At 37.7% G+C, this 23031-nt stretch overlaps 1 protein-coding gene across 1 annotated transcript; it reads left to right on the top strand.

The window, feature by feature from the left end:
• The first annotated feature begins 1995 nt into the window (after positions 1-1995).
• LOC129414905 (cytosolic sulfotransferase 3) lies at positions 1996-22811 on the top strand. The gene is made up of 8 exons (XM_055169025.2): positions 1996-2122; positions 3617-3752; positions 15351-15476; positions 16391-16491; positions 19207-19333; positions 21241-21338; positions 21466-21640; positions 21727-22811. Exons 1-8 carry the CDS (start codon positions 2045-2047, stop codon positions 21837-21839), a joined length of 954 nt encoding a protein of 317 aa, XP_055025000.1. The 5' UTR covers positions 1996-2044; the 3' UTR covers positions 21840-22811.
• The last annotated feature ends 220 nt before the right edge of the window (positions 22812-23031 follow it).

Raw genomic sequence — 23031 nt, 5'->3', positions numbered from 1 at the left:
GAAGTTAAACGTATTTGGTACAAGTTGGTAAAAGTTTTTTTTTGTATTTTGGTAAAAGTTGGTACTAGCAAATTGAAAAATGGTTCCTACCAATTGCTGCTTCATTAAAAAATGTTTAGAAGGGAAATGGCATCTAATTAAAGAAACCAAATAAACATTTACAGTACAATGCAATAATCCATAATTATAAATAAACATATATAATAAAAACAAATAATAATAATCTAAACTATAATATAAAATGCAGATGCCATTTTGCGGTGGGACGAGTCCTAACTAAATACGGAAAAGAATATTTCATTATGCACAAATTATTAAAACATTTCATAAAACAAGTCATTGATCAATTATGATTAATAATATTAACCCTTGTGCATCAATTAAAAAAAGTTACACATAGGTTCGTTCACATGGGACAAAAATGTCCATGTCCAAAAAGTGTCATAAAAATATTATAGATTAATATTTTTTTCCACTTTCACTGATGCCATTTTTAACCAACATCAGCTCTAATCACAATGACCAAACATTCATTAATTTTCAGAATTTTAACCCTTTAAATGCTGGTTTGTTTAAACAATGCCACTGCTGTTTTTTTATGAAAAAAAGAAATGTTTTTAATTATTTTCAATTTACTAAATGCTAAGCAGATTTTTTTCTTTGAGTATTACAGCCTTGGATATGTCATTGATTAACAACAATGTTAATTTTTATGCATTCATATTTTTTATGCAGTATCAGATTAAAAAAAATTACCTCTCAGTTCCATAAAGGACAAAAATGTCCATGTCAAAAAAGTGTCATAAAAATATTATAGGTTAATATTTTTTTCCACTTTCACTGATGCCCTTTTTTTAAACCAGCATCAGCTCTAATCACAATGACCAAACATTCATTAATTTTCAGAATTTTAACCCTTCAAATGCTGGTTTGTTTACACAATGCCACTGTTGTTTTTTATGAAAAAAAAACGACACCTCCTTTGCAGTGGTTGTAGTCTTGTGATTTCCAGTACAATATTTTTTTCATTCAAACTGTTCACGCACACACACACACGCTAACACACACGCACACACACTGGTTTCCATGTTTTGTGGGGACATTTTGTAGACGTAATGCATTTTATACCATAGAAACTGTATATTCTATTCCCCTTACCTACCCCATTCCCCAACCTGTGATTCCACTGGCATTGTTTAAACAAACCAGCATTTAAAGGGTTAAAATTCTGAAAATTAATGAATGTTTGGTCATTGTGATTAGAGCTGATGTTGGTTAAAAATTGCATCAGTGAAAGTGGAAAAAAATATTAACATTACATGAGATTAACATCTGGAATCACCAGAGGAAAGAGAGCCCCCAGTTCACTTCCTGAAACATCTAAGAAAAACACACACTGCTCCTACAGTATCAGCACAAACCTTCTGGAAAAAAACAATTCAAAGTCACGGTCTGAGAGTGTATTGGTAACACTTAACTTTAAGGGTTGTTCATAAGACTGACATAATACTACATAGTTTCTTAAGTGTGATAATTTATCACATATGTCATGTTAAGACAGATTTATGACAAGTTATGATGTATTGGTTAATGTCAAGTTGTTATAACAAAGGCATTTCAGACAGTGTCATCTTGACATTAAACATTACATAATTTAGCAAATGATAGGTAATGACAGTTGTAACAAACGTGCATAAAATCTCCTTCATGTTCACAGCACGTGTCATGTCATGATTATAAAGGTGTCATGTCAGTCTTATGAACACCCCTTCAAGTGAAGTGTTGCCAGTGTATTTTGTGCTGTTTTACTTTGTTTCTATGTCAGTACAATATATATTACTGCCGTGCATGTGTGAGTGAGAGTGCAAGAGGCTTACAAAAGTCTGAGACAAAACAGAGGAACAGCAACTGTGATTATGATTGTGTTGAAATGAATGGATAAATGGAGGGAGGGAGGGCCGTTTGAACTTACATAACGTGAGAGAGAGAGAGAGAGAGAGAGAGAGAAATGTGAACTGTAAACATAAGGACAGAATGTAGTTGAATGCGGAAGAGTTTTCAGCAGAAAGATTTGATGAGAACAGAAGATTTCATCATAATGGAAACCCCCGACATGTCCTCAGTGAGTAAATAAAACTATTTTCTGATACTTTACACAAAGTTGTAAATCAAAAACTGTTAAATTATAAAAAAAACCTGAGGAAATGAACCCCCTGGCAAAATCAGGAGAGCCGTTCTGTAGCTAACATTGTAGATTTTAATTTTACACAGTAATAGCTTAGTGTAATAGTTGAGACACGTTAGATATGACATATGAACACAGGTAAATTACCTGACATTTATTTTGGATGTTATCACAAATAATCTGCTCTACAGGAACTCTGTTGTTATTGAATCCATGTGGGAGTTTTCAGAAAGTTAAGTTTGGTCCACAAAAGGTTTTTGTTTATGTTGTTACTGCTGAAACCATCTACAGTAATAAATATTAAGCACTGTTATTTTCTTTGTTCACACAGTGATTTGTTTCCTTTATGATTTAATGAATTCACAAAACAGTGCAGCCAATTTTAAGTTTGAAATATGAATATAGCTTAAAGGTGTTGCTTTTTCACCGATTTCAAAGAAAGTCACACTAGAGTTCATGCTCAGCTTCTGCGTTTGATTTGATTGGTCACCTTAATGATTTTAACATAGATAAGTCTTCAGATCAGTTACTGGATGTTTGGCATGAGAATGGATTTAATTGTGTGAAATTAGGCAGCATGTTTGCAAGATGCTGCACAGTTATAAAGTTGTATCTAATGCCATTAGATCAAATTTGACCTTAACAAATACATTTTGTCTAAATCAAAGCAAACCCCCTAATTGTGAAATGACGTTATATATAACTTTAACATTTACCAAATCTGTGAGGATTGGAGACGAGGAACAAGAGAACCCAAGCGCAGACGATATCGGGGAGTGAACATAGAACATTTATTATATATAAACATGAAAAACAAAAAGCCCACGAGGGGGCAACACAACATTAAACATGAAATTACAACACTGACTTAACAAGAAACAATCTGATAAAAACATAAACTAAAAGAACACGATAGACAGCAAAACATGACATGATTCAACACAATGACCCAGCACAAGACAAGAGACAAGAGGAGATTAAATAGGGAAACTTAACGAGGGTAACACAGGTGCAAGGGATAAACTGATAATGAATAATTAACAGGGAGAACAAGGGGGCGGGGACTAAAGACAAGACACCAGAGGCACATGCCACAATAAACAAGGCATGGCCTCCACATTAAACAAGAGACTGTCAGAACTCTGCCATCACAATAAAACATCACTATAAAACAGACTCTCGTGGCAGAGTCCTGACAAAATCATTTTGGGGCACACATGCCACACTTCTTAGCAAAGCAGTGTCTGCCAGTAAAAATAAAGTATGCCATCTTTTGGGGTTTACTATGTCATTTTTTTACCTTCTCTGTCACTTTCTGTGTTTCCTGAAATTTAAGACCTCAGCAAATGATCATCAAAACATTTTTCAAACTATTTTGATGCATGATTATTATTACAGTGAATTCTCAATATTTTGTTTTCTATACTGCAGCTGAAAATATCTCGGCCGGAGCTGATAGATTTTGAGGGCATTTCTATGGTCAATTTATTCACTGACAACTGGGAAAATGTGAAGAACTTCCAGGCGAGACCAGATGACATCCTAATCGCCACTTACCCTAAAGCAGGTGAGTGTATAAGCTCAGTTACCATACATGAACTACATCTGACTCGCATGAGGCTACTTTAAGTATAAATAAAGCCTGTCAATCACACAAATCCCCTTAAAAGCGTGCCACTCAACTTCCACAAATGAAACTTAATGAAAGCATTGATGTTGCAAAGAGTGCACAAGATGCTTTCTGAATGACCTTGTTCTTTACTAGAATATTTTCTTTAATTTTAAGGAGAAACACCCACATTTTTTAAAAAAAATTCTAAGAACTGTGTCACTAGGTGCACAGGTGTACAGATTTGAAAACTACGCCAGGAGGAAAACAATGGGTATGCAGCATATGCAGCACAAGTGCTTACATGTCAACCGCTCACTTCCCAATGCAATCACATGACCAAAACTGGACAGATCAGATCACAGAAGAGTTGTGAGGTGCAGAACAGAAAAAAGTAACTGTAAAAAAACAATACATTAAAATAAGAACAGCCATTTCCATCTAACATATTATTTTAATCACTGTAAGTCTGAAAGTTAACCTGTTATAGCAAATCCCCCTCCACGTTCAGCACAAACCATGAAAATGACATGCTTACACTAAAATGGTTGTAGTTCCTAAACTACCTGGGACTTGCAAATTAAGTTAGAATTAAGATCAATTATAAAGTAAAAGATTCGGTGAAGCATAGTAAATATTAAGAAACATTGCAGTTTTGCAGAATAAATGTATAGATTTTACCTTACTCAGTCATAAAGATAAAGACCACAGAGACAAGGAGCAAAGAAGTCGAGAGCAAATGAAGGGAACAGTTAGGAATATCAATAACATTATAGATTAGGGTAATGGTGATTTTGTTTCTGCATTGATAAAAACATTAGTTTGAACAAAACACAATGTTGATAGAACACAAACATTTATTAGGGCTGGTACGATTCACTAATCTGGCGATTCAATACTATCCCGATGCTTTTGTGCCGATTCAATACATATCCCGATTCTGTAGCTATTGCGATTCATTGTTTAAATTGTGATTTTTGTTTGCTTAATAAAGTCTAGACAATGGAAAATGCTTGATCACACCCTTAAAAAGACTGTATATGAGTTATATTAACAAAAACAATGCATCACATCTTTCAAAATTTTTATTTCAGGAGCATACACATACATAGTGCATAAAGAACCTTGAACCATAAAACTTTCAAGTACTGAAGACTTGAATATAATATTCAAATGTGCAACAAAATAAATAAAAACAATACTCTGAAATAAAATGAAGTGCTTTTAAACTTTTCCAATAAATAACAATAAATAAAAAAGCTCCTGAACAATTTATTTAAAATTGAACTAGTATTTATGTAAAGTTTAAACCCTAGACTGCAACTAAAATGTGCTAAAAACTTAACTAATGCTTGGGAATGTTAAGATTCTTCAGCAAAAACAAGAGCTGGTCAACATGCTCTGTGGTGAGGCTGCTTCTCTGTGCAGTCACAATGTCCAAATAAAAATACATAAAAAAGCTCCTGAACAATTTATTTAAAATTGAACTAGATTTATGTAAACTTTAAACCCTAGACTGCAACTAAAATGTGCTAAAAACTTAACTAATGCTTGGGAATGTTAAGATTCTTCTGCAAAAACAAGAGCTGGTCAACATGCTCTGTGGTGAGGCTGCTTCTCTGTGCAGTCACAATGTCCAAATAACAATATATAAAAAAGCTGCTGAACAATTTATTTAAAATTGAACTAGATTTATATAAACTTTAAACCCTAGACTGCAACTAAAATGTGCTAAAAACGTAACTAATGCTTGGGAATGTTAAGATTCTTGTCACGGGGTGACTTTTTGAGGGCAGAACCAAAGATGATGGAGATGAGTAAGCCGCAAACACCGTCACTTCCGGGAACTCCGGGAAAGAAATTAGGGCTTCATCGGTCGCAGGTGTGTCAACGAGTGTGGCGATCGCGGATTGGACAATGAAGAGAAGGAGAGGAGTATAAAGAGAGCCTCAGAAATGTCAGAGCGTGCAGTTTATTCTAGCCAGTCTGGCGAGCGAGTTGGAGTGTTTGGGCGAGTGCAGCGAAAAGAAGGCGAATGATATTGTGGGCTGGGCGAGTAAGAAACTGTGGAGTTGGCAAGAGTAACGAATGGGCTGAGTATATCCAGATAAATATCTACCCGTGCAATGATTTAGGAAAATGTGTAATATCTTCTGAAGATTTCAAATAGCAATACTCACCGGAAGTACGGCAGGAGGAGGCCATCCAGGGACGGTCGCACAGCAACCGGGATTCGTTCGGTGGCTAAAGGGAAGAGGAAAAGAGACTTCGTGTCAGTAACAGTGTGAGTACCCCAAGCTATTGTTAACAGCCTACTTCCCTAGAGTGAACCCACCAGCAAGTCTTTTGTGAGCAGCCCCACTGTGGAAAGGAGTTGTGGGTGAGCCGAAAATAGCGAGTGAAGAGGACGCCGGGGTGTCGGGGCGGCGACGTCTACAACTGACTATCCGCTGAATCAGTGTCTAGCAAACTTCAGGACGAGTCCCTCGTCAGTCGTGGTTGTGTCCCTAATTCACCAAGAGTGTGTGTGGAGTGCAGTGGGTGAGTCTTTGTACTTTGCTGTGAGTGTATGCACTTGAAGGTTGCAGTGTCGTGCTGTGTCCGTGTTGTCAATAACCACCTTTAGGCCGGACAAACCCCTGTGAAGAAGTGGACATTGAGGCTGGCGTGGTAAAACATCATCATCTACATGCCGTCGGCGACATCCAGATCTGTCTTCCCCACGAAGCGGTGGTGAGATAACCAAGTCAAATAAGAACAGTGTGAATCAAGTGGAGCATATTAATAGTGAGAAGTTTGGCTGTTGGTAGAGGACATCAGCTGTGTGTGTGTAGCATTACCTGCTTTGGAGTCTCTTCCAAGGTGCGCCCCTGTCCAGATCTCTCGCCCTGTCGGTTGGAAGAGAGGAGAGGGAAGCGTTCGACCCACTCAGTGTGGTACACTCCGGGGTGGAACCCCTTACCTGATTCTACCGGTGTGGTGACACCAGCGGAGGCCAGTTCGGTATAACGCAGCAGCTTGCATCTCAAACATCCTTTTGTTGAAGCTTCAAAGAAGGCCAACGCCTGACGTACATCACCCCATAAGGTCTGTGAGTTCCATCCATTTCCTGTTTCTATGTATATTCACCGTGCGCCCACCGCCAAGTGTAGTCTGCTGTGAACTGTACTTACCTGCTGCCAAAAGCTAAAGCAGCATATTGTGTTATACGTTTGTAAGCCCAAGTAAAGCCCCTGTTACCTACATTTGTACCTACCTTATGCTAACCGCTAAAGCCAGCATATTGTGTTGTACGTCCGTAAGCCCAAGTGAAGCCTCAGTTACCTGCATTGTACTTACCTTGTGCCAAGAAAACTGAAGTCATCACATTGTGTTGGGAAATTGCTTGTTAGTTGAAGGAGCCCCGTTGCCCGTCTCACATACCTACTGTGTTGTATACTTACCTGTGACCCCAGGGAAGATCCAGTGGCCTCGTGCCCCTGCAAGCCAGAACAGAGAGAAATCTTGTGAATAAGCTGATTATTGTCGCATAATCAGCAGTCAAGAAGAGGACCTACCTGAGATTTCCGCGACGGAGTCTGAGAGACTCGAGACTGTGCCTCTCCAACCGGAGAGTTGGATTTTAGCCTCCTTTTCCCAATACATTTTTAAATAATTTTTATAAAGTTTGTTTTAATATTTACTTACGCTCTCTGTGTGTCTGGTTATTGGGGTGCTCTTGGGACCTCCTCGAGGTGGAAACTAGAGAGGGGCGAGACTCACGACATCTGTGGTCTGCTCCGACCTGTGACATTCTTCTGCAAAAACAAGAGCTGGTCAACATGCTCGGTGGTAAGGCTGCTTCTCTGTGCAGTCACAATATCCCCGGCGGTAGAGAATACCCGTTCTGCAGAGACACTTGTCCCTGGTACACATAAGTATTGCTTGGCTATCTCTGCAAGTAGAGGATACTCATGTTGATGTTCTTTCCACCAACCCAATGGACATTCATACAGTGGCAGACAATCAGCAGTTCTGTACTTTTGCACTTCCTCTGTTGCAATTTCAGAGGCTGACTTTGCTAATGGCTGCCTGGCATCCCCAAAAGTGTTACCAAGGAGATCAGCCAGCGCACAGGAGGATACTCTTCTTTTAGGCAAAGGAGAGCTATTGTGATCATCATCTTCCTTGTCTGGTGCACAATTATCACTCAGTTCCTGCCTCGCCACTTCTCCCTAAAAAGTACAACAAATAAAACATGTTGGTAAAAAATAGTACTACATTTAATTTATGTTGACACTATGTTGATCCATCAGTTGATCCATCTTAGACACTAAATATTTGAACATTGTACCAAATCAATGCATAATTTAACATGAAGCAGAAAATAAAAAAAAAAATTATATACAATTTTACACACACATGTACACAAGCTCACACACTATTATGAACTAAGACACATTTTTACCTGATGCTCCAACATTGTTGCTGCAGCTTCTGTGACCATTTTTGCAAATGTTTCATTTTTTTCTTCATCAGACAGAAACGGCAGTGCTTTAAATCTTGGATCAACTGCTGAAGCCAGGTTAAGAGTTATTTTTCCAGATCAGATGCATATCTTTTGCTGAGGTCTTGGTGAATGGCATCTTTGAGTTGTCTGACAAACAGAGGATCCGCAAGGTTTTTCTGGGTGTCATGCAGGAGCTGTGCATGTAGTGGGGCAATGACAGAGAGTGTTGGGTTATTTTCATCAGACATAACACATGTAGCTACTTTTACTGGCTTTAGGGCCTGAATGAACTCTTCTGCATTAGTTATGTCCAACTCAGTCAAGGTGCTAATATCCTTCTCTCTTTTCCTCACTTCAGGTGAGAGCAGTGCAGCTGTTACTGCAGCCTGTTGCTCCAGAAAACGTTTAACCATGTCGTATGCACTATTCCATCTCATTGAAACGTCTGTTATAAGTTTGTGCGCAGGGAGCTCCAGTAACTTTTGTTTTTCCTGCAAAACATGAAGTCCTGCAGCACTTCTACGGAAAATCCAGTGATGCGTCGTACTCGTCCGAGTAACTTCGCGACAGCAGGAAGCTTCAGTGCACGATGTGAGGCCAGATTTAGAGTGTGTGCGTAACACTTAATATGGAGAAAGTCGGTTATTTGGGCAGCGATAACCATATTAGATGCATTGTCTGTTAAGTTTCATTCAATCACTACACCACGAAGCAGCTCTGCAAGATTTGCCCCCGTGTGACTCCCGTGAAAGGCTCTGGTTTGGAGCATGTGAGAAGACAAATGCCAGTCATCTGTTATGTGATGGGCTGTTACGGTGACATAGGACTCCGTAGCTCGCGATGTCCAGGCATCGCAGCTAAGTGCGACTCGTTGAGCTTTGCTTAAACAGTTTTTTACTTCTGACGCAACCTTGTCGTACATTTTAGGTACAACTGAGTCTGCGAAAAGCTTCCTCGATAGAATAATGTACCTTGGCTCCAAAGTATAGATCATATTTTAAAAAACTGGCATTTTCCACAACGCTATATGGTCGAATGTCTTTGCAGATAAAAAGAGCAATCAACTCCGTGATGCGTTTTGCCTTCTCCGAAGTGGATGGTAATTGACTCAATTTCACATCCAGAGTTCATTGAGATGCTGCAGGTTGATTGGCGTTTAGCCCGAAATTCAGCTCTGAATGGTGTTGAGTAAGGTGGGCACTCAAGTTGGTCGTATTGCCACAATATGCTATCACTGTATGGCAGAGTTTGCATATCGTTTTAGTCATGGCCAGCGCAGCTCTTCCTGGCAGTGTGTAAAATCCAAAGTGTTTCCACACTTGTGATTTCAAACGTGAAGGTGCAGAAATTTTTTTTAAAGAGGTTTGCTCCCCTGACTCTGCCATGGTTTTGCTTTCTCGGGCCAGCTTAAAACGGATACGACGTCATCTACAGACAACACGTTATTTTCGTCCTCTGTTGGAATAAAAGCGGTAACGTCTTCCCACCACCTCTCTGGAAAAGTAAAATAATTAAATGTATATTGATTCTGAGGTAAACAAATCGATCTCAAAATCGTTTTTAAAAGAATCGCGATAGTTTGGTGAATCAATTTTTTTCTCCCACCCCTAAGATTTTTAATCTCTTATGTCTTTATTGAACACATCCCCTTCAACATTTACAGTACTGTGAAAAAGTAAGAGAACTGTGTAAATGTCTACCTTGAATTTTACCATGAATAATCCACAACCGTCTTTATGTCTAACTAAAGGTGTTCCTCAAGGATCAATCTTAGGACTCATTCTGTTTTCAATTTTTATAAATTATTTGGATAGAGATGTTCAAGCCAAATTACATTTTATGCTGATGATACAGTGGTTAAAACCCAGGCTTCTACCATCTCAGCAGCAGTGCAGGAACTTCAGACTGCATTTCAGGCATTGCAATATACACTATTGAGTCTAAAATTGGTTTTAAATACACAGAAAACAAAGTTTCTGGTGTTCTCAAAAGCTTGAGTACAGCTAACTGACAATTGTGGTCTTTTGTCATTAGATGGAAAATCCATTGAGTGTCTTCATACAAATATTTGGGGGTATGGATTGATGATACGCTTTCCTTCAATGAACACATCACTGCTTTAGTTACGCAACTTAAAGTCAAGCTTGGCTTCTATTACAGAAGCAAATCTTGCTTTACTTTTAGTGCTAAGAAGAAACTTGTGGAATCTACTTTCCTGCATTTTCCATCCTGCGTCATGTTGATTCAGCTTACCATGCATCTCTACGATTTATAACAAATATAAAGTCTCTTACCCATCACTGCATTCTTTATGATTTATTTGGTTGGACATCACTTAAAATTCGTAGAATAGACATTAGCACTGGTATATCTTTATTTATAAAGCTATACTTGGCAAATTTCCACTGTACCTTTGTAACCTTCTCTCTGTCTGCACTGGTTCCTACCATCTACGCTCTTCAAAGTAATTGCTCTTTAATTGCTCTTTAACTTGACTAGTATTTTGACTATGGATGGATTTACACTAGATTATGTGGATACCTACAAATATCTAGGTATCTGGTTAGATAAATCACTTTCTTTTAAGTTCCACATTAACGAGCTGCAAACCAAAATTAAATTTAGGATTGGCTTTTTATTTAGAAACAAAGCTTCTTTTACTTATGCTGCTAAACATACACTAGTAAAAATTACTGTCCTACCAATATTAGATTTCGGAGACATCATTTATAGAACTGCCTCTACCTCTCTTCTGAAAAGGTTAGATGTGGTCTATAACAGTGCCATTCGTTTTGTTACCAATGCCTCTTTTTATACCGACCATTGTGATTTATACGCACTAGTGGGTTGGCCTTCTTTACATACTCGACATCTGACCCACTGGTATCATTTTATATATAAATCAATTTTACGCAAAACCCCTCTGTATCTGAACTCTCTTCTTACCATTGCCTCATCTGTTCGTAACCTACGCTCCAGAAAATATATTTCTCTAGTAATACCTAAAGTAAATACTTCTTTTGGCCGTAGCTCCTTCAAGTTTGCAGCTGCATACGACTGGAATGAGCTACAAAAGACCCTGAAACTTGAGAACACCGTCTCTCTCACTTCTTTTAAAGCACGCCTATCAATTCAATTCAATTTTCAATTCAATTTTATTTATATAGCGCTTTTCACAATACTTAATTGTTTCAAAGCAGCTTTACATTAATAGAAGCAGTAAAAGCACAGAAAAATGACAGATAGCACAACATAATACACAATAGCATAAGCAGTCAAATTTGCTGCGGCTATGACTCTACATTATGAGCGAGCGTATTACTAATGTAACGTCTAGAAGAAGAAGCTAAGTTAAGCCCAAGCAGGCTACCTCCCCGGGTTAAAAAACCCCATAGCAGAAAAAAAAACAAAAACCCCGGGTTGTTCAGCCGAGGAAATAAAAAATAAAAAGTCCTAGGAGGGAAAAACCCTTGGGAGATATACATGTATATAAACGGATAAGGAGTTTAAGCGGGGATTAAACGGAGATTAAGCGGGTTTTGCCGGTGATCGTTGGTCAGGCATCAGCTGGGCATCACATTGAGGGACGACCAGTAGATCAGAGGTGTGCCGACATCTACCGAAACTGGGTCTGTTTGTCCCATTGTCCTCAGGGTCGAGGACGAGACAGGGAGAGAAAAACAATCATATTAGCGTAGGGGCCGTTCACATGTAATGCAAGTGTCACACAGCGATGTGGTTCAGCTTAGTTTCAGACAGACTAACTATTGCGGCATAATTATATTATCCACAGTTGAGGATTTTGCAAATTGGGGGCCCACTGCGACGGTATATATGGTAACTAAGGGTCGCCTTCCGATCTTTAAGAGAAAATGAAACCTGTCGACCCGTTTGACTAAGGCCTGTAACCCCACTGTCGTCGTTAATGCAGGTTCAGTCGCAAACGGGTCTATATTGCATACTATTTACAAGATCATGAGAAAACGCCAACATCGCAACCTGACCATACGTGTCAACCCGTTTGACTAAGGCTGGAGGCCCCACTGTCGTCGTTAATGCAGGTTCAGTGGCAAACGGGTTTGTATGGCATCCTATTCACAAGACACACGAAAGTTCCAAAATCGCAATCCGATCATACGTTAAGATAAGGTTTTTATTTATTTATTTGGTTGGTCTGTGTTATGACCGCGAGTGCTTTGTTCCATAAAAATAACTATTTCGAGTTAAGTACCTTTACTAGAAAAATTATGTGAATGCTTTGTTGAATAGAAAAGTTTTAAGTCTAGATTTAAAATGATCGACTGTGTCTGATTCTCGGACATCGGTTGGTAAATCATTCCAGAGCTTAGGGGCTAAGTAGGAAAAGGATCTTCCACTTTTAGACACTTTGATAGTCTAGGGATAATCAAGAGACCAGAATTTTGTGACCGTAGTGTGCGTGATGGATTGTATTCTGATAGTAATTCTCTAAGATATGAGGGTTCTAGGCCATTTAAGGCTTTGTAGGTGATTAGTGATATTTTAAATTGTATGCGATATTTAACTGGTAGCCAGTGTAAAGATGCCAGAATTGGGCTTATGTGGTCGTACTTTTTAGATCGAGTAAGTACCCTTGCGGAAGCGTTTTGAACTAGCTGAAGCTTGTTTACTTGATTTGCATGGCATCCCCCGAGTAGCAAGTTACAATAGTCTATTCTAGAGGTCATAAAATCATGGATAAGCTTCTCTGCGTCAGATGTAGACAGTATATGGCGTATTTTCTAGATATTTCTAAGATGGAAGAATGCTGTGCGGCAGACGTTGGCGATATGACTATCGAAGGATAAGTTGCTGTCGAACATCACACCTAAGTTCCTAACCGTGGAAGATGGCACCACAGTGCAGCCATCTATGTTCAACTTGTAATCTGACATGTTATGTTTGTAGCGATTCGGTTCAATAATAAGTATCTCTGTCTTATTGGAGTTCAGCTTAAGAAAGTTATGTGCCATCCAGTCACTAACATCGCTAAGGCAGTCTGTTAGCTTAGAAAACGTGTGTGTTTCACTGGGATGTGAGGAGATGTAAAGCTGGGTATCATCCGCATAGCAGTGAAAACGTATGTTATGTTTCCTGATAATGTCTCCTAGGGGTAACATGTATAACGAGAACAGGATAGGACCTAAAACCGATCCCTGCGGTACACCGTATTTAACCAGGGAGTGATATGACTCTTCCTCGTTTACATAAACGAAGTGATAGCGATTGGTTAGATACAACCTAAACCAGGCTAGCGCCTGACCACTGATACCAACATAGTTTTCTAGTCTATTGAGTAAGATTATGTGATCTATTGTGTCAAAGGCTGCACTAAGGTCTAATAATATAAGAATTGAGATTTCACCACGATCGGATGTTAATAGGAGGTCATTTGTAACTCTAAGCAACGCTGTCTCTGTGCTATGGTATGGCCTGAATCCTGATTGGAACTTTTCATATGTACTATTATTTGTCAAGAATGTGCGTAACTGGCTTGCCACTACCTTTTCTAATATTTTCGAAAGAAAAGGGAGATTGGTCTAAAGTTGTTAAGCTCTCCCTTATCAAGCTGTGGTTTTTTAATCAGCGGTTTAATAACTGCTAGTTTGAAAGTTGTTGGAACGTATCCTATTTCTAGCGATGAGTTAAAGATATTTAGAACCGGGGTTGACACTACAGGGAATACCTCTTTAAGTAGTTTTGTGGGAATGTGGTCTAATATACAGTACGATGATTTGGATGATGTAACTAGTCTAGAGAGCTCATCTATTGTAGTAGGTTTAAATGAATCAAGATGTTCGTATGGTAGTCTAGTGGTAAGAGCTTTTGCCAATTTGTTGTACCTGCTGACCTCCTTTTTATAATTTTATATTACATTTATTTTTGCTCTAGATCTTTTATTACAGATTAGGATATATTAATTTGTATATATTGTTTAATTTATTGTCTTGAAGACTTGTACTTTATTTATTATCTTGTGGTTATTTCATGTATTATTTGTGTAATTTTTTATATGGAACTACTTGTTGTCTTGCACCTTCCTTTATCTTGGCCAGGTCGTCGTTTCAATTGAGAATGTGTTCTCTACGTGCTTACCTGGCTAAATAAAGGTTAAATAAAAAAATTAAATAAAAAAATAATGTGCCACGAGTTACAACCGAATTTGGAAGAACTGCTTTTTGTTATTTAGCACCTTGGGGGTGGAATAATCTGCAAAAAGAGCTAAAGTTAGAAACCCTTATGTCCATAAATGAATTTAAAACTACTGTAAAGAGTGTTATGATGGAGGCATGTTCTTGTTTCTCTTAAGAGTCTCATTGTGTTTGTTATGTATGCATTTGTTGTGATTTGGCTGCTACCTTGTCCAGGTCTCTCTTGTAAAAGAGATTCTGAATCTCAATGGGACCTCCTGGTTAAATAAAGGTAAATAATAAATAAAAACAAAAATACATAAGTCATCTTCTGTGTCATATTAATGTCAGCAGAGAGTAAAGGGGTATAGGGTATAATTTCTTTCTACTATATTTATTATATAATCTAATCTACTATATATCGTACTACAACCAAACTGTATATTCTAATTTTAATAAACAGAACTACATTATCTACATTATCTGTGTGTTATCTGTTGGCTGTGGTATTTGAATAAATAATGAGGTGAGTCCTAAAAGGATTAGGGGCTATTTAGAGTTGTTTTACTATAAATATAATAGTTTCATATTAATATGAGTTTGTATTGTGTTATTATGTGTATGTAATAGTGAATTGCACTTTCACAGATATATATTTTATTCCATTTATTCCAATATTCCATTTTCTTTAAGTTACCATCATAAAGAATAGTAAAGTTTTTTGTGCCCCCCCCCCCAATTATTTTAACACAAACCGACACTGCTGCAAAGTTACATCAACAGAATCATTATACAGTCCACACTGTAGTTTGTGACTCTTTCCCATTTCTTTCCCATGTTTGGCAGTTATTGTTATTTAATGTTTATTAAAGGTATGACATTATTATTAATTATTTTTTCTCTCCACTGTTCCACTAGGTACCACCTGGGTTTCTTATATATTGGACCTTCTGTATTTTGGTAATGATCCAGATCACCAGACTTCACAGCCAATTTACATAAGGGTGCCATTCCTAGAGACATGCTTTCAAGTTATTCCAACAGGTCAGAGATCACAGTATAATTCACTTCGTAAATTCAATCATGATTTTGTCCATCATAATTAGTATTTTTCCATCTCAAAAATGTCTAGACATTCCATTAAGAGAAATATAAACCAGATGGAGTGAATTTCTCACATGAATAAACATGTTTTCAATTCTTTGAAATGCCCCTCAGACATACCCATTCCAAAACCCTAGCTTATAGTACCTTAGATGTTATATTTACTACACTGTATACACTGTACAATCTAAAAAATGATGGGTTATTTTCAATAATTAACCCAGAAAGGGTTTATATTTGACCCAACCATGGTTTAATGGTTTTGGGTTGAAATAACACAGCATTGATTAAATTACAACCCAGATGGCTGGGCTTGTCCCATTTTGACCCAATGCTGGGTTGAAAATATCTTACTATTATTTTAGAGTTTATGTACCGTCCAAGTCTCTTACCAACCAAGCTGACAGGTTTGTTTAATCTGGGGTGAATTTTGGCCTTGGTGTTTATCTGTTTAACAGGCCTGCTGGACTGTTGGTTTCCGTCATATGTTGTATTTTTTGGACGTTGGTGTTGTGTGTGAGACATCTTAAAGGAACAGTATGTAAGAAATGTATATCAATTAATCATAAAATGGCCCTGATATGTCACTAGACATCAAGAAATCATTTTCATTTCAAATATTTATATCACTGACAACAGTGGTCTGGCCAGGATATTGACATTTAAAAACTGAAGTTGCAGCCCTCAACTGATGTTTATGTTGTCATTTTGTGTATTGGCCACCAGTTGTGTGATTGCAGTACCAGTTTTAGCCACAAGTTTTGTGATTGCAATACCAGTTTTGGCCACAATCCTACATACTGTTCCTTTAAATATCTTGATTTCTAATCTACAATAAAATTTCTCACTTTCAGGGACAGAACTTGCTAATAATCTGAAAACTTCTCCTCGCCTCATCAAAACTCACCTACCTGTTCAGCTGGTGCCTAAGTCCTTCTGGGAACAGAACTCAAGGGTATATATTTATATATTTATAAATATATTGATTTATACTGGAGTACAAAAAAAGATGAGGAAACCTCTTCTTACTGAGATGGCTTACTGAGTTTATTATGAGCCACCACACCCTCAAACGGGTCTAGACCATTTTAACTAGCTGCATCACTACCTGGTATACCAAAAGCACTGCACTTAATCGTAAAGCCCTTATAGAAAATGATGTTGTTTTTTCATTACTTATCAAGTTCATTGAGTGTATTTTAATCGGTCACACTATGAAACCCAATTGCACAACTCTCTCTAGAGTTTATACATCAAGAGTTTTGATCTTTGAAGGGAATAGGCATAGGGATGATCACTTCCAAATGGAAGTGATTTGCCCTTAGATTTGTTTATTTGAATAAAGCTGCAATCTGTTACTTTCTTTGTGAAAAACAAACCAAAATCAGTAACATGAAAAGTACATAACAGTGGGTGAAATAAGTATTGAAAGTATTGAACACGTCAACATTTAAATATATTTCCAAAGATGCTATTGACAAAATTTTCAGATGTTAGTAACAACCCAAGTAATCCTTACATACAATTAAACCAAAACAAATAATTTCATAAATTAATGTGTAATAATGTGAAATGACACAGGAAAAACTTATTGAACACATGAAGAAAGGGAGTTGCAAAAAGGCATGGAAAGCCAAGACAACAGCTGAAAACTATCAGCAATTAAAAAAACCCAGCCGCCTGTCATTGTAAATAAATATCAGCTGGTTCATTCCAAACTGGTGGCCTACAAAAACGTCTTAGTGCCTTTTTAAAAGCAAAGAGCTGTCTCAAGACCTTTGCAACCTAATTGTTGCAAAACATAATGATGGCATTGGTTATAGGCGCATTTCTAAGCATGAATGTTCCAGTTTGGGGCCATAATATGGAAGTGGCTGAGCCTGTGTTCCCTGTCATGACCATGTTTGCTAAATCCATGTTCCCTGAGTTTACTATCACATTGACATGAATTTTGTTTCGTTACATTGGACAGACAACGTCTTGTTGCAGTTTTAATTTAATTTTAATGTGTTATTTGTCAAAATGACAGATGGTTTTCATATTTTGGGGGACATACACAGTACTGTGCAAAAGTCTTAATTAGATTTGTTGTTTTTGTAATGTTATAGTGATTATAATTATTTCTCAGGTTCTTTATTAGAATACAACTAGAAAATGCAGGAAACTTGTATGTAGTATTAAAAACCATATAAAAGTATAAGCTGAAATGTCAAGTATTTAGGGTAAACTTCCCTTCCACTTGAGCCAACGCAGGCAACTGCAGGATCTGCTTAACCTATATGAAATTAAATCCTAATTTCTCATTCTAATCAAATGACTTCAGGACTTCAGTCTCCTCAGAAAACCTCAAGATGTGTTTAGTGCCAAAGAAGGTCACGGTAAAATAAACATTAGAGATGCTTGTCAAAAGCTACTACTGCAGGGACTACACTAACTATGGTGATGTTGATCTCCTTCCAAGCTGGTATTCCTTGGAGCACCTTGGAACCCTTCCGCATTGTCAGCAGGGATCTCAGGGTCTCGGGTGTTTCGCCCCTTAACCTGAACACCACACCTGAGTGGGGCAGCAAAGACTGACTAGCCTTCACCTACAAAAGGGTTCCAACTGTGGGCTCCCTTCAGCCACACCCATCTTGAACTAGACTCGGCTGCTGCAGCTATATCACTGGTGGCTTTCTTCAGCTGTTTAGCCTCCAAGCCCACCCTTTGGAGGAAGCAGCGCAACGATTTCCCTGGGCATCCGCAGCAGCCAACTTCAACAGGGTAGCTGGTTGTATGCAACCCTTTTACAACGGCTTCGTCGACCAGGTCCTGGTACTTAGATTTTTTTAACTGGTGGGATGTGGCTAACCTCTCTTCCCAGGTCACTGTGAGCTCCACAACTATGATGGTTTTTCGTGCTCCTGGACCATATCTGGTCGAAGGGAGGTCACTGCCACGTCCTGTGGGAAGACAAGCTTTTTTTTCAAGTCCTCTCTCAACTCCCAGTCAGAGGTTTGTTGCAATAGAGAGGTTGAGTTGTTGGCCACCATTGTAGTCTTGTAAACCTTTTCTCCTTTTTTCACAAAAGTTATGGCTTTGGGTGGGTAGGCCTGCTTGTTGTTGGCTTTGACTCACACTAAATACTGACTGATGCCTGAAGAATTTTTATTTTATTTTTTATTTTGTGTACATATTTCCTGTATTTTCTGTTTGTATCCTAATAAAATAGATTGAAAAATAAATATGGATGGACATTAAAAACTTCTAAAACAAGTCTGGTGGTTGTGGCCTAAGACTTTTGCACAGTACTGTATATATTTTATATATACGCCAAAGTGGCTAGTGTGACTTACTGTGATACAAGCCACTGCTGAATTCCATCCCCATTTGGCAGGTGTTAATGTTAAGCCCTGATTGATAAATGAGCACTGTGGATTACACATGGCTGTTCGCAATACAAGATTACAGTTTTCCTGATAGCAACAAATAATGCGGTGCTGTGCCAACAATAAAGTGCATCCAAGTAGTCCAAGCTTGCCCTTAAATACTCATATTCACGAAATGCTAATAAGCAAAAAGAAGTCATGTAATTTGTTTGGCTACACATGCTTTGCTTTGGCAAAATAGCCATTACTGTAATAGCCATTACTGCACTTCTGAAATTGAATCATTTTGTCTTTCATTCCAGGTTGTGTATGTAGCTCGTAATGCGAAGGACAATGCAGTTTCCTATTTTCATTTTGAACGAATGAACATGGTACATCCTGAACCGGGTGATTGGAACCACTACTTACAGAAGTTCATGGAAGGAAAAAGTAAGTTAAAGTAACACATATAAAAAAAGAAATGGTATTTGTCAATTACAACTCTAAACTTTAAAGGGGACATTCCATGAAAATCAGACTTTTTCCATGTTTAAGTGCTATAATCGGGTCCCCAGTGCTTCTATCAACCCAGAAAACATGAAAAATAGCAACCCTGTAACTTTGTTTTGGTAAGGCTCTCTCTGCAAGCATGTGAATAAATAGGTCATGGGGATTTCGCTCCCCCCATGACATAGGTAAAGGATCTTATTTTAATGATACTGCCCCTTCAACTGCGCTATCCAACCATGACGCTACCTCAAGTGCGAGTGACCAAGAGAAAGTATTACTGACACCATGACGCGTTTGTATTCCCTCAAACACAAACAGGAGCCTACAATCTTATAACTTGTAGTTTCAATAATATTTCTAAAGATTGAATTAACGTTCTAAAGGATTAACCTTACCTCAGTGCAAGAGAGAGAGCGAGTGAGTGAGAGAGAGAGAGAGAGCGAGTGAGCGATAAACATGTATTTAGTATGCATAAAACAGATGATTGACTTTATAAACTTGTTCAAATATATATATATATATATATATATATATATATATATATATATATATAATGTTGAACATCGCTCACTAACTTCTTTCGTGAGAGAATCTTCCTCGATGCTCTGTCATGTCTACAGCGCGAGCGCTTGAGACTCCGCCCACCTGAGCAGCTCGTTTGGATTTAAAGGGATACACACAAAACTGTGCATTTTTGCTCAGACCCATAAAGTGCCTATTTTAACATTCCACAATAAATTACCTATATGGTATTTTGAGCTAAAACTTCACATAATGTACTCTGGGGACATCAAAGATTTATTTAATATCTTAAAAACGTCTTGTGGCATGTCCCGGACAAGTCCCAGACTAAAATGTTTGAGATGTCTTAACAGTTAACAGATTTATTTTTGTCATTATTCTCAAGATGCACACCAGTAATGTTTTTTTTTTGTAAAAAAAAAAAACACGCACTCGCGTCTGTTTGGAGATAACTTTAGGCGCGAGTAAACAAGTAGATGTGATGTTTACAATCGCATATCTTATAATGATACCACAAAGCGCGTCAAATATGAGGTATTTGTGTGTGCGTTTGGACGTCGATCGCGTCTGTTTGATGAAACACACACACAGTCTGAGTAAACAAGTAGATGTCATGTCACCAACACTTGGATTAAAACTCAACACATCACTGAATGGCTATAGAGACGGAGTCTCCATTGACTGGGGTTGACTTGAATATGGATGATCTCTGCCCTTCTCTTCAATGGAGCGGGGCGTGGCTCATTATAGATAATGCAGTAACACGAGAAAGACGGTACATCTCCCTATTCTAACACAGTTAACAACGAATTACAATATTTCACTTACATCTTCCAAAAGCAGACATTCCAAGCATTATGTAGATATGTATCTTTTGTTTATATGACAAGTATTCGTTAAGTTACAGTTAATTTTTCTGACGTGTTTCTGAAAGGACTTCACTGAGGGAGAGAGAACAAAACACGCATCATGTTTATTTTCTTAATTTTGCGAAAAGCACAACATTCTGTTTTTATTGGGAGTGGACAGAAAAAAACTAGACACTTTAACGTTTTAAATGATGTATAAATCATATCTGTATGACCAAAATCAGCAGAGTTATCTAACTCTCTTTGCGGAGTGATTGAAAAATAAAGAGTTTACGGCGCCCGCGCCACCGTCGACCCCAGAGTGTTAAGTGACCTATTAAAACTAAGGCCTAGTCCTGGTTTAATCTTTTAAAAGGATCTTATGACTAGTACACTTTAGGTAGAGTAAATGTATTCAAAATAGTTCAAAACCAGTCTAAAAGTATCATCATTAAACATCAGCTTTTTACCCCACAGATGTGTTTGGTCCATGGTATGACCATGTCAGTGGATGGTGGGAGAAGAAACAGACATATTCTAACTTATTGTACTTGTTCTATGAGGATTTGGTTGAAGTATGTTTCTTTCATAGAATAATATATATATTTCATGACTTTGATCCTCATTTTATCAAATGAATGCAGAAATCGATAAATGAGGGCCTCTGTGTCTATAGTGTAATTTGTTGAATTATTTCCTCAGGACACAGGACGTGAGGTGGACCGTTTGTGCTCTTTTCTGGGATTATCAACTTCGGCTGAGGAGAGAGAGAAAATAACAAAAGGAGTTCATTTTGATGTCATGAAAAACAACAAGATGACCAATTATTCTACAATCCCAGTCATGGACTTCAAGATCTCACCCTTCATGAGGAAAGGTTAGATAACATCATCTACATTTGTCTGACTGTAACAGAGGCTTCTGCCTTTCAGCTGATTCACTTCTCTTTGTTTGTGTTCAAAGGTAAAGTTGGAGACTGGAAAACTCACTTTACTGTGGCCCAAAATGAAGAGTTTGATGAGGTCTACAAACAAAAAATGAAGAACACCACTGTCAAGTTTAGGACAGAACTTTAATGCTTGCTAAACATAGCTCAACAATATTCACTAAATTTGGCTCATTTGTCTGACTAAAGGCAAATTTTGACTCTATTTGATCTACAGAATATTTTATATTAAAACACAATTGTACAGTATACCAATGATAGCAAGTAAGCCATAGGTTTGTAGGACAGGTGTTCAGAAGATCAGTGTGAGGATGAAATTAAGAAGTGTCCTGATACATCATATGAAGATATGAAGAGCTCTTTTCCAAAACGCTATAAATCCATTTCAATAGTTTTCAGAAAAGGAAATTTTTTTACCTAGACCCACAAATTTTGTGAATATTCAATTTATTCTGTTAAAATTGTTTTTGCTCAGTCTGAACATGTTGAATAATGATTATTAAATCAAACAACAATATTGTTGATTATAAATTCAAAGTTATTTTTTTTTTCAAAACGCTATAAATCCATAATTTTTTTCCATAAATTGATGTTTTTTCTTTAAAAAACAAAAGTAAGAGAACATGCACTCTTCATACTATAAATGAATAAGTAAAAATGTGATATACATTGGAGCCAGTATGAAATAAACAGAATTAAACATAACTAACTTGCTATTACTCCCTCCACCATTTTAGTTTTCTCCTTAGCAGGGCGTTAGGAACCTCTTTTGCTTAACATATTTCACCTCTCTCTCTCTCTCTCTCTCTCGTCTACACACAGTTGTTTTAACCTCACACGCACACACAGCGAGCTCCCCTCGATCTGCTCTCAATGACATACCATGTAACAACGCGCTCATAATGTCCAATCCAAAAAGCACAACTTTACAGATATCCCTGCATTGTTCACTAGCCACATTTTGTACTTTTGCACTACACACAATCTACAATAGGGCTTATTCGCAAACACTGGAAGTAGCTAACCGCGGCCATTTTGTTGACATGACATCTGTCCTGCCCCTAGCCGCACGTAGATTTGAGTTGAGGGGAGCTTCATCTCGTCGGTATCAAGAGAAGATAAGCTTGATTGGTGTGGAACCATATCAAATAGACCCAATAGCCTTCAAATCACTTGCCTTTAATATTGCTTGTAATAAAAACTTTTGCAGATGTCCTCAACACGCTGTGGGAAAAATCGCTCAGAAAGTGATCCCAATGATGTCGTTCATTGTATCTGTATCATAATAGTTTTGGTGTGAGCTCCGCAATTCTCTTTAATAT

Source organism: Misgurnus anguillicaudatus, chromosome 5, assembly GCF_027580225.2.
Source record: "Misgurnus anguillicaudatus chromosome 5, ASM2758022v2, whole genome shotgun sequence".
In the NCBI taxonomy this organism is placed as follows: Eukaryota; Metazoa; Chordata; class Actinopteri; order Cypriniformes; family Cobitidae; genus Misgurnus; species Misgurnus anguillicaudatus.
Note: the sequence above shows the minus strand (reverse complement) of the source record. Positions and strands in the feature narration are given on the sequence as shown.